General features: G+C 35.9%; 1 protein-coding gene across 1 annotated transcript; it reads left to right on the top strand.

Annotated features, from left to right (window-relative positions):
* The first annotated feature begins 7,916 nt into the window (after positions 1–7,916).
* LOC131601643 (large ribosomal subunit protein uL1c-like) lies at positions 7,917–12,166 on the top strand. Its single transcript, XM_058873511.1, has 7 exons — positions 7,917–8,414; positions 9,096–9,275; positions 9,391–9,445; positions 10,424–10,551; positions 11,290–11,373; positions 11,532–11,657; positions 11,736–12,166. Exons 1-7 carry the CDS (start codon positions 8,010–8,012, stop codon positions 11,868–11,870), a joined length of 1,113 nt encoding a protein of 370 aa, XP_058729494.1. The 5' UTR covers positions 7,917–8,009; the 3' UTR covers positions 11,871–12,166.
* Positions 12,167–13,241: the final 1,075 nt, after the last annotated feature.

Genomic DNA, 13,241 nt, shown 5'->3' with positions numbered 1-13,241 from the left:
GGCATTTTTTGTCAGCGAACTAGGGAAATATTTGATCCTTAAATCCTCGTTTCCCGCTAAGTCTCCTGCTTCTGTCAAATATCTAGCAATATGTTCCACCGTTGACTCATTAGTTTCGCCTGAAAATTTTGTAAATTTGGGTACCTTAGTGCCCCTAGGCAATTCTGTCTGCATGATATAATCTGATATAGGGGATGTATAGTTTGGACGTCTAAGTCCAGTACTAAGGCCATTATTGGCCATAACCCTTTCTATCATGGCAGTTAAGTTATTTTCTGTAGCCAGATTTTCTCTTCTGACTCTTTGAACAACCTCATCTGGGTGTTCGTTCCTACCCACAATCCTTAATCTGGGTCGCTCCTCCCCCGTCTCTTGTCGAACGGGGACGGTTCTTTGATTTGAAGCTTCTAAGTTAATAATTGGAGTTCCTTCGAACATCTCTGTTCTTCGTGAGGGGCCTACATCCCTAGTGGCTGTCCTAGATGACGGAACTATGTCTTGTACACGTTCTAAAATGGGCCTCTCTTCTTGATTCGAAGGTTGTTTGTCTTTCCTTTTAGGTGGTGTTATTCCCATGAATTCTGCCATTCGATTCATTTGAGATGATATCTTTTGGAAAGTCTCCATGTTTTCTCTATTTGTAGTAGTAACATTTGCCATTAGTGGGCTTAAAACTGAAGTCAATTCTCTGGCCAAAACCCCTACCATATCATGGTTGCTTGCATCCATTTCTTGTCGAAATGCTGCTTGGTTATTTGTGGTAAAGTGAGGCACCTGGGTAGAAAAACCAGTGTTATGTGCACTTCGACCCACTGAACTAACATTCGGTGAAAATGTCGCATTGTTAGTTGGGGCATATATAGATCCTGCCCCTCGTACGCCTGTTCCATATGGGTATGGCATTCCATATGAACTATTTGGTCTCCATTCGAAAGCAGAATTCGTGCCTTGACCAGGAAAATTATTTGCAGCATTTGTCGAGGCAAACAATACGTCCTCTGCGCTTGTGGATGAGGGTGCGGTTGTCGACACTGAAACTGGAATAGTCCCTGAAAGCCCTGTATTATTTTCAGGCAAAGCCTGGGAATTATCTGCAGGTCTCGATCCATTTGGACCCGTTGCATCTCGTGTTCCTTGAACAGAAGTCGAATTTGCCGCTCCTGATCCTGAACCTTGTGGGGGATCTCGATCACCCCCTGCACTGGCCGTAACGACCATTTTCCTGTTGTACCTTCGTTTGGGAATCAGTTGTGCACTGTTCTTTAATTTACCGTTCCTAAGGTTCATACAAGATCTTGATATTGTCTAGACAAAAATAAAGCAATTGATTAAAACAATCTGCTTGACACTGTCCCACTGGGCGTGCCAATTTGTTTACGGTGATTTCCGGTAAACAACCGCTAGTCTTCCAAACTATAATAAATATGATTTGGTTACTCGCAGGATCGACTAGATTGATCCTAGGACACATAGTCAAGAAGATTGTCATCAACGTTCATTCGAACCATATTCATTATTTGTCTTCTTCAATAAGTGTTGTTCGATTAAAGAACAAATAGTCTTGACAATTACTTTGTTATATATAAATGTGACTTCAACGAAAAGATAAGTAACATAACATAGAAAATTAAAAGGACTATTGAAACGTAAAGAATCTTAAACTGCAAAAATGTTAAAGACTTTGAAAGTAAATAACATGAAAGTAATTCGAAAGTAACTGACATTAAAGTAAAGATACAGAAATGTAAATGGAAAGATGTAAACAAAATGCAGTAATTCTGGAAGATATTAAAAACAAAAGATAATACACATGTATTAAAATGGTGGTGTCATACGTACATTTTCTCAGCGAACTCTTTCTCTTAACGCTTGATACTTGAGTAAATATGTGAGTGATTTGTACAAAATGAACACACTGAATCCTAACATTAAGACTCCTATTTATACTAGTTTCGACCTTAACGGTCCTATACTAATCTGCTGCCACGTTTCTCATAAGAACTTCTAGCGATGCCATCTGTTACTTGGACAGTTACGAAACCGTCTTCGAATTTCAAATCTTCCCGCCTGAGTCTGTCTCCGACGCGTGGCAGTGTATTAAACAAAACACTACGAAAAAAACACGCTAAGTAGTAATACTTGAATATATTCATAAATTTGTCTAAGTCCCCGAAGACACATACTTTTCACCAGCTTTCAGTATTCATTATCTTCATAGCGAACTTAGAAATCTTTACTCTCGAAGCATGACCATCAGTAGCCATTCTCTTATTTTTAAGGGATGGCCATCAATAACCATCTTTCCTTCGATTTTCTACTTCTTCGAAGGATAAATACTACAAAACGAAATCTTCAGCTAACAGGCAGGCATTGGAGTAGTTTCAGGAATAACTACAGTTTCGAAATTTGAATTTCCACAGAGGTCAGTTTCGATCAACTTGGAGGTTTCTTCCACGACACCTTGATCAGATACGGTGTCCTCACTCCCAGTCGATGGTACAGTTGCATTATCTTCGCCTGAGAATTGGTCCTCCTCACCCATGTTTGCGTCTTTGCGAGTAGGAGGAGAATCATCAGTCGAATGGCTTCCTTCAACAGAGGATACAATATTGATAGTGGCAAGAGGAGGAGCGTCTTCGAGGACTGGTGAAAGTATATGAGAGGTGTGTTGAGGGACATCTGCAAAAATGAACAAATATGGTTAATTGTGGTGTAAGAGTTGCAAGAGAATCATTCGACATAAGCAAAAGACTTCTTTGCTCACCTTGAAGATTACCAAGGTCAATGGCAGCGTTGAAGGAGTTGAAATCAGAAGTAGCGGTTCCAATATCATCCTGCAATCATAAGGTGACGTTAACTTAATCATTCGAAATAAAATTTATAGAAATGATTATGTTGTAAAGCCTAGATACCTTAGCTGTATTAGTGGCTGGACTTGAATTGTGGCTTTCCATCACGAGAGCATTACTAGTGGCTTTTAAAGGCGATTCTTCAGAAGACACCTTATCACTCGAAGAAGTGATCTTCGAAGACCCAGGTCCTTTCCCTTTGCCCACAGGTGTGGTGACCTTTTGTCTCTTTTTATGCCCTTGCCTGATACGAGGAGGAGACTTGTCTTCCTCATCCGAAGCAACGTCTGGAGTAGTAGTTGGAAGAACTTTTCGCTTCGAAGGCATTGGAGGCTTCGAACTCTGAAAAGTGAAAAGGAGAAAAATAAGCGCTATTCGTAAGACATGCAAGTTGGAATATGAAATGTGTGTGTACCGTGGGTTTTGCGTCAGTCGTAATAGAATCGCTCCCACTTGGCTTATTGCTCTTCGAGGCCTCAGAATCTTTCTGCGCAGGAGTTGCTTTAACCTTTCTCTTTCGAGCAACAGCTGTAACAAAGATTGGAATTATTATCTCGATAAGAGAAAGAAGAGTCAGTCTAAAGATTAACTAGACCCAAACCTTCGGGTATTGGTGTCAAGACACGAACGTGTTCAAGATCTATATGAAGATGCCCTTTGAAAGTATCCAGGGTATGCTTAGTCGGGACCACTCGTTCAGCGCGTTTTTGGTACTCTCTTGAAGAATTTTGAGAGCATTCCCACACACGAACCAGTCTGGGAAAGGAGGACTTAAAGCCACACCAAAATCAGCACTTGGTAGTGGAGGGAATTTTGGAGGATTAAGTTTAAATTCCACTTCATAACGTAGTTCTGGTCGAACAGACGGGGGCAATTTCAACTTATCCGGTTTTGCAGAAAACTTTTCACGTAAAATAACAGCAGCTTCGCGAACGGTCCGACTAAGATCATCAGGCCTGTAAATAGTTTCAAAGAACTTTTGAAAAGCTTGGATTTCTTTAATGTGAGTTGAGGTACCTTTGTGGAATTTATCCTGCACAGCAGTAAAAGCTTCAGTTAGTTCTCAAGTAAGGCCTTCGACATCATAGATTTGTGTGGTATAATAATCTGACCACCATTGTTGAAAATCTGGAGTGGAATAGAAAGCAGGAACGAAAGAGATAGGAGAAAGGGTGAAAACATCAGTATATCTGGCTATCTTCGTATCACATTCATCTTCAGTTAGGTATAAAGTACGGAAGCACATGTGGTTCCTTTTGTCATACAGACACTTGGGCTTCACTTGGACCAACCCAAACTGTCTCGACACAAGATTTGGCTGATAGCAAACAAGGATACATTGACCTTTGGAAGGTCGAAGGCGGTGATAGAATAACCTCGGGGTAAGAAAAGCTTCCCAAATAGCCAAAGACTCAGCTTGGTGATCCGGAGATGTTGCAGGAAACTCTCGAGTAAACCATTCAGGACCTACAGCTCTTCGTACAAATGGAGCCATTGAAGAACTGAACTGGTAACGTTTAGCAAACATCATTACATATGCTAAGAAATGTTCACGAAGTTTCCCAGTTTCTTCTTTCGGGGTTAACAAGGCCAATCTAGTCCCTTCGACAGCTCGATTTTTGATTTCTGGAACTTCTTCGTTGACGACGCCCCGGAATGGGAGGTGAGCTTCGAAGGTGGCATTAAGCCACAATTGTAATAACCAGAAGGGACCAGCAAAAAGGAGAGATCCTGTTGTGTAAGTCTTTACAAGGTCTACAGCTTCACCAAGGTTTTCGTAAAGAAATCCTAGAATCAATTGGCTCAGGTTCAGTTTCTTGCCATCATGTAACTGATTAGCCATGCAAAGATATCTTTTCGCTACTTGTATGGACCTGGAGCAGAAAACACACCTCGAAAGCCATAATGCTAGGAAAGCAATATGTTCTACGTCAGAGACTGCAACATTTGCCTGATCATGATATTGCTGGATGAAAGCAGTATAAGTGACTGTCGCTTCGTTGAAATTGATAGTATCAACATCCAAGACATTAGGATCAAAGGTTTCGCCAGTCGGTCGAAGCCCTGTGATGGCAGCTACATCAAAAAGGGTTGGAGTAATCATTCCACATGGAAGGTGAAAGGTATTGTGAGAAGCGTCCCAGAAATGGACTGACGCTACTAACATAGTTTGGTTATACTCTAAACCAGTCTTGGACAATTGAATTAGGTCATAAATCCCTAACTCTTGCCAGAAAGAAGCCTTCTGTTTCTCCACTTTGGCTAACCAAGAATAGTACAGTTCGGGATCTTTTGCTAAAGGGATTGACCTAAAAACCTTCACAAAAATGGTTACATAATCTAACCTAATTTTCTCTAAGGCTATGGGAGGCGCAGTCGAAGCCCCTTCTGCAGGGTTAGAATCCTCTAAGATTGGATTACCTTCATCGTCTATTTTAATCTTGCTAACCAGAGGCCTAGTCTTATAATACGCAGGAAAGAATTTATTTGGTGAACTATTTTCTCCTGGTAACGGGCCCATGAAAGCATAAGTTTTCCAGAAAGTTCAAAAGGGATGATTACCTGAGAAGCGTAAATGGCGCGTTCCTCCGCAGTATTCGGATTTGGTATGTATTCTTGGTTCCCCATTTGCATAGGTTTCTGAAGCTTCAGAACTGGTTGGAGAGCATTTGAAGAAGACGCCATTGAAAGATGTTTGATTTGAGGAAGAAGTTTGAAGGCAACTAAGTACGGTCTTTTCTGAAAAGAGTTTGAAGGAATAGAACTGAAAGGGAAAAAGAGAGGAAAAGACTAAGTATTTAAAGGTTTGACGGAAACCCTTTCAAATCTTTTGGGTAAAGACTAAAGGACACGCGGCAAGTATTGATTTAATCCAACGGCGGTCGAATAGTCACCAGCTCTATTCCTAGGATATAGGAGTAATGATCATAAAGTAAGGTCAAGACGTGGGAATGTAACTGTTGAGAAGACGTTTTTGAAAGCGACAAGACGTTTTGGAAATAGAGTCATAATTGATTATGACGTCAATTATTAGTCTCGGGACTCTAAGAAAGCAAAACGAAATCCCATTATGGCAAGAAACGCCCATTTCTCTCGTTTGTCGAAACAGGCATTTATTGGGGGCAATTTGTTAGCTGGAGATTTCGTTTAAGAAGTTGATCTTCGAAGGTTTTAAGTTCGAAGAATGATGGTTACTGATGACCATCTTCGAAGATTTAAAAAATGGCTACTGATGGCCATGCTTCAAGAAGATGTCTAAGTTGAAACGAAGGAGAGAAGTATCGAAGCTAACACGGAAGATATCTTTGCCAAGACTTAGACATTTCGCGGAAAATTACATAAAGTACTGAAGCTTAATGTATTTCCGTAATATTTTCGAATATAACTATATGGCCACATGTCGAAAAGGACTTGAGCGGGAAGATTTGAATTGCGAAACGGTTTATGTAACTGCACATAGACAGATGGCATCCCCAGAGTTCTCGTGGATAACGTGGCATTAGATTATTGTATGACCGTTAGGGTCAAATTTAGTATAAATAGGAGTCTTAATGATAGGATTTCGTGTGTTCATTTTGTACAAATCACTCACATATTGCTCAAGTATCAAGTGTTAAGAGAAAGAGTTCGCTGAGAAATGTACGTATGACACCACCAATTTGAATACATGTGTATTTACTTTTATCAAATATCTTTTCGATTTCTTTACTTTCCTTGTTTAAGCTTTTACTTTCGAAGTCATTTAATTTCATGCACATTACTTTCCTGCAATTTATATTCTTGCGACTTACATTCTTGTATGTTAATTTTCTTGCAATTTACATTCTCGCAATTTACATGTTTTCTTATTACGATTTATGCGTCGAAGTTACACTAACTCATATAACCAACGTTATCTCGAATGATTAGTCATTTGAACATGAATTTCTCGAAATCAAAACAAACAGGTATGAACCAAATCACATCAATAAACCTTTCGTTTGACCATGTCCTAGGATCAATCTAGTCGATCCTGCGAGTAACCAAATCATATTTATTATAGTTTGGAGGACTAGCGGTTGTTTACCGGAAATCACCGTAAACAACAACACAATCAAAGTTTCCCATACTCAAACTAGAATAACTCACACACAAATGTATAAAACTTATTGAAAACATGAGATGACAATGACAACCTCAAACTTATTGAAAACAGAAAAAAGAAATTAGCTTGACCAAAAATCAGAGATGAATCTGATTTGATCAACCTTTCAAAATTGTTAGTGGGTCAAAATTAGAGCAAAACCAAAAAAACCGTCCAACAAAAAAATCAGAGCTAGTTTTGTAAAACCATGATATTCAAAAAAGTGCATTAAATTGACTATTTTAAAAATATATTTTTTAAAAATTTTAATATGTCAATATCAAAACTTATAATATTCCTATTAAAAAAATTCTTGTTTTTTCTACAATCATACAAATTTTAAAGTTATATTTCTCCATTATAGTTTTTTTTCAACCACGCTCCATCATCATCACGCCGTGTATTTCAAATATAATCACGTTGTCCAACTCAATATTACTAGTCGTTCAACTAAATATTGTTTGTTGTTATTCAGTTATAATTTTTTTCTAGCCGTTCAACTCGAATTTGCTTAATATTATTAAAATAAATATATTTTATTATTTATTTTTGATAATTCTATCTTATTTAATTTAAATATTTTTAATTATTTAAATTTTATTTTAGATATTATGTTCTATTATTTAATTTTTGTTTACTTAGTTTAACTTATTTTATTATAACTTTTTAATTTATTTAAAATATTCTAAAATATGTTATTATATATTTTATTGATATTATTGTGTAATGAATTTTTGAAATCTTATTTTATTAAATTGTAAACATAAGATTGTGTATAGTAAAATTTAATTTTATATTATTAATTTACTTAATAAACTATTCAACCATACTTGAACCAAATTTCAGCAATCCAATTATGTAAGCATTGATTAAGAATCTAAGCACATAATAACAACGTCTCACACGCTTTTCGCTAAACAAAAACGAGCACCACAACAAAATAAAACAAATCCACCCGTCCATTCTTACACGATAGAACCCATCACATTCTTATCTCCTCATTATTCATTATCCGCCAAATAGATAAAACTACCCAAATGTCTTCCTTTCACCACCACACTCCGTTTCCCAACTTCACAACCACCATGGCCTCATGTACAACCACCCCACCTTCCTCATCTCTATTCTTATCAACCCACACAACCTCCTCCATCATCATCAACTCACAAGACCTCTCTTCTTCCAACCGCTCTTTCCCTCTTTCCAGAACCTTCTTTATCTCTCCCCTCGTTCTCAAACCCGCTAACGGTTTTCATTTAACCTACCAATCTAGGGTTTCGAATTCCTTTGTTTCTGCAGTTGCTGCTGGTGTCGCTGAAACGGTTGATGAAGAGGAGAGAGATGGTGCTGATGAGGATGAATCTGCTGTTCCTATTAACACTGTTACAGTTACCACTAAGCCTAAGACTGGGAAAGCTGCATTGCCACTTAGGAGTGACAGGGTATATTCTAATTCTTCTCCTTTTCTTTCTTAATTATATCAATTTTTTGTTTTAATTCTGTAACCACTTTTCATTTCTACATTTTTGCTGAATTTTATACTTTTGATCACTCTTTAGGACTATAAACATGTAGGTTTGGATTTTGTAGGACGAAAAACGAAAATGTTAATTTATGACCGAAAACATATTTAACCCTTGGAATTATTATTTATTACCCCTTTTTGCTCATGCATGATTGTTTTTCTTTTCTTTTCGGAAAAGATTCATGCGTAATTGTTAAGTAATGGCTGGCCACTAATTGTTGTATCACCGCCATTGAACTCGATAACGGTCCAGTATGTTCTTTTAGATGAATACATATGGCAATTGTCTAATTTTTTCCAGTTAAATAGGGAAATAACTGTTGTTTTACATAGGAATTCAATCTAATAATACCCTTTTGTCTCATTAAAAGCAAGTTTTAATAAATAGTATAGTTATACATTAAGATTAGATAGTGAAAAATGACTGGACAATGACAATCCTGCAATTTTGTATGGTTATTGAACTGTTTTTATTTTCTTTTGCCTCTTTTTCACATCCTCTTAAGCAGTGAATGACTACTAATAGATGTATACATAACTGGTCTATCTTAATGTCATCCTTGCAATCTTGTTAATTGTTGTTTCAATGTTTTACCAGGTGAGATCTAAGAGATTCTTGGAAATTCAAAAATTGAGGGAGCTTAAGAAAGAGTACGACTTGAAGACAGCAATTTCTTTGGTAAAAGAAACAGCTAAAACCAAGTTTGTAGAAACAGTAGAAGCCCATTTCCGCCTCAACATTGATCCTAAATATAATGATCAACAGTTAAGAGCTACAGTGAGTCTCCTGCTCTTTGCTTGATTTTGTATATACAAGTACATTAAAAACCCGAGCTACAAAATTTACAACATATGAATTAATTCTGAGTCTTTTGTCCATTCTCTCTTAATAGGTAAGTCTGCCAAAGGGAACCGGCAAGCCTATTAAAGTGGCTGTTCTTACTCAAGGTGCTTATGCTTTCAATCCCCGTTCACACTTTTTGACTTTTTAGTTTTTTTCTTAATATATATTTTTTTGTGAAAGAAGAGACACTTTTAGTTATTAAAACATGAAAGTTCCTGATCATGCTGAAAAACGCTATCTTTTAAAGAGAATGTGTAAGAAAGGAAATGTTTTCATTACGTAAATAGATGTAAAGTGATAGGTCTCTTATCCCAAATTGTTAGACATTGTGTTGTCGAGATATTGCCATGGAGGAAGTTTCTCTGCCACTGCATACGTATAATAAAAGTCATCGTTCTGGACTTAGAATTTTAAGTGAACGGTATCCAGTAATGCTTACAAAACTTGAGCTTGAAGAACAAAGTACATCTACTTTTGCTAGAAAGATAGATCATGGAATGTTAGTTCATGTGTGGATAAGTATGTGTTCATAGAGTTTCCTATGGTTATGCATTAATCTAAATAGGGGCAATAGCGGATATACATGGCGTTTTTTGGGCTCGTCGCAATGATAAATATCGGGCGATATTGCTGGTTTTTCCGCCATAATCCGTTATAACGCGCCAGAAAGCGGCTAGTATGGCAGGATTTTGGCTCTCCACCATGGACCGCCATGGACGACACTGAATCTTTATGATATACACTTCCATTTTTTCTTTCTAATTAAATATTATTTCAAATGCGAATCTGACTTCTCTATGGAAGGCCAGGCTAGGCTTGCAAAGAGATTAGTTATGAAATGACAAGTATTTATGCTGATTAAATTGAACACTGATATTCCTCATTAGAATATGGATAGTGTAGGATTTAAAGTTTAATAGCATAAAGTGGACAGGATAACACCTAGCCACAAGTGGATCGAGTTTTCGCCCCAATAACTTGTTAATGATCATATTAGGTTGTTCCAACTGAATCGCCACTTATAATTCACAATATTATTAATTGTTGCATTGGCTATTCTAATTTATAGTTCACTTTGATAGGTGAAAAATTCGATGAAGCAAAAAATGCAGGAGCTGATTTGGTAGGTGGAGAGGACCTGATAGAACAGATAAAAGGAGGATTCATGGAATTTGATAAATTAATTGCTTCTCCAGATATGATGCCTAAGGTGTTGCACATTATCTTGTCTTGTTCTAATTTGAACTTTTATTTTCTCTTCATTTTTTTTATTAATTATAATTTTAGTAATTGAAAACATGATTTAATATCAATAAATGATTCGGAAAATTAGTAACTGATTAAACTAAACCATTTGCATTATCATGCTCTCCTAATGTGTACTGAGGATAATTTTTTCAAGTGGTTGGTATATTTAATTTCAATTAGTCTAGAGATCTATGCTCATTCAAATCAGGTTCTTTGGATGTGTCATTCATGCATGCTTGCATAGCCTTTATAGCTGAAATCTATGTAACCAGACTGACACCATATTTGATGCTATGCTCAGGTTCAAGCTTGATTTTTCTTTTCTATTTTCTTTTTGAAACAGTCAATGTTAGTATTGTTAGTAATTGTTTGTTTCATGCTAGGAGTGAAGATCAAACCCTCGACCTCCTTATCACTCCGCTCTTTAGTTTCCCCACTTCAGCTACCAAGTCATCCTTATATCCTTGTTTACGCTTGATCTTTCAAAAAGTTTACTATTTAATATTGTTAATACTGGTTCCGTAGATTATTGTTTTTTCCTTATTTTGAGAGACTATCTGTGTATGCAAGTTTTGATCATTCTAAACTATTCAAGTTAGTACTTGAGCTTGGTTCTGATCCAGGGACCTATGGGTCACGAGTATTTATGATTATGATGGAAATTGGAAACTCATTTAATTGCCATCGCTGACACTGTCAGGTTGCTAGCCTAGGAAAGATTCTGGGGCCAAGAGGACTCATGCCAAATCCTAAAGCTGGCACTGTAACGACTAATATTCCTCAGGTGCAGTATTATCTACTTTTAGTATTTTTCTTTCTCAGTTCACTTTAACTGGGTGCACACGCACAGAATTCTTGCAATGCAAAATGTATATATACTAACCATGATTGCACAATTCTAAAATAGAAGGTTTTTGTTCTTAAATAAATTCATGTTCACAGGCTATAGCAGAATTCAAACAGGGAAAAGTTGAATACAGGGCAGATAAAACAGGAATCGTGCACTTGCCTTTTGGAAAAGCCGATTTTCCAGAAGAGGATCTTCTTACGAACTTGCTCTCTGCTATAGTATGTTATTCCTCAAACAGAAATCTATTTGTATTTCACTCATTACTAAACTTCTAACCCATCATTCCAATTTCGCAGAAATCAGTAGACTCAAACAAACCTTCAGGCGCGAAAGGTGTGTACTGGAAAAGTGCACACATATGCTCAGCAATGGGGCCTTCTGTTAGGTTAAATATCAAGGAGATGCTTGATTATAGGCTTCAGTCAGAATAAGCACTTGAATATGCTTGTTTTGTTTTAGTCAGCTTTCTGGGTCATATCTTGTAGAAAGATGTTCCCAAGGTTCTTGTCACAAAAAAATGTTATCAAGGTCACATAGAGGGAAGAACTTGGGATATAGTTTGGATGGTTATATCTTTGTTAAAAAATTCTACTAGAAGTGTGCACACAACAGTCTTTGACCCAGGATGAGGATTTTCCTTGTATTATTATTATTACTTTGTAACTAACACCTTAGATCTCATTATATTATCTTTCTACGGTAATAAATTTCCATTTTTGCACTTGAAGATTTGATAATGAGATCTTTCTCACTAGGTATGTTTCAACTTGTGTTAGTTGTACTCATTGCAATTGGTAATTGGTATGGTGCAGTAAACTTTTGAGCTTGGAACTATGTTATTATTTTGAATGGACGACAAAAAGTGAAATGACCTCTTTTCACCGTAAAAGCTTTAGTAAATAGCCGCATATATAATGAAATTACTCCAAGTAGAATACAATACAGTTCTACATACACTAATGGTTCAGAGTTTCATCTCTGATTCGGTTTTTGGAGTGTTGATTTGGTTTTTGGAGGGTTGGATCAATATTTTGTTGTGTTTTATGTTTTAATTTTTTTTTTAAAATTAATATGATTTTATTATGCTAATGTATTATATTACATTTCAAAATATAGACGCAATTCTCACATAGACACCAACATCTTATGATAATGCAGTTATGTTTTATTAGACCATTTACAATGGGGTGTTGAAAAAATTATTCAATAGTTGAATGTCTACAATGGTTTGTTGAATGAGGTGTTTAATGTGATGTGGATTAATTGGTGTTGAAAAGATTCAACATGTTGAATGAGAAAAAAGTGGGGCCACATGCAACACTTTACACAATTTTATTGGTTGTTGTGATTATTTAGATTTTATTTTCTTTTAATCATTTAAAATTAATTATTTCATAGTAAATAAATTTTTTATTTATTTTTATTTTTATCAAAATTCATTATTTTTTTTCCTCTATAAATAGAGACTTGGTTCATTTGATTTGGACTCATAAAAAAAAATTCACTTTTTTCTCTCAATTTTTTTTCTATTATTTATTACTTGCAAGAAAAAAAAATTTATTACTTGCAAGAAAAAAAATTAAGAATAGAAAATTAGAAAAAATAAATAAATTATTAAATTTAAAAAAAAAGTTTAAATATTAATTATTTTAATTTAATTTTAATTGATAATAGATATTAATATATAATCATAAAAACAAAACTTTAAAAGAAAATAAGAATATGATGTGGGGTAGGGTGTTGAATTTTATTAAACAAAACCATTGTAGTGAAAAAAAATTGAATAGGTGTTGAATTATTAG

The sequence above is a fragment of the Vicia villosa genome, linkage group LG5, assembly GCF_029867415.1.
Source record: "Vicia villosa cultivar HV-30 ecotype Madison, WI linkage group LG5, Vvil1.0, whole genome shotgun sequence".
Taxonomy (NCBI): Eukaryota; Viridiplantae; Streptophyta; class Magnoliopsida; order Fabales; family Fabaceae; genus Vicia; species Vicia villosa.
The sequence above is the reverse complement of the archived record's forward strand: the minus strand, read 5'-3'. Positions and strand labels throughout refer to the sequence as shown.

Bases quoted from the DNA above. Each gene is read 5' to 3' on its own strand.
- LOC131601643 (XM_058873511.1), top strand. From the start codon at position 8,010: ATGTCTTCCTTTCACCACCACACTCCGTTTCCCAACTTCACAACCACC. The intron at 9,276-9,390 runs GTGAGTCTCCTG...CTCTCTTAATAG, and splicing joins ATCAACAGTTAAGAGCTACA to GTAAGTCTGCCAAAGGGAAC. The intron at 11,374-11,531 runs GTGCAGTATTAT...TCATGTTCACAG, and splicing joins TAACGACTAATATTCCTCAG to GCTATAGCAGAATTCAAACA.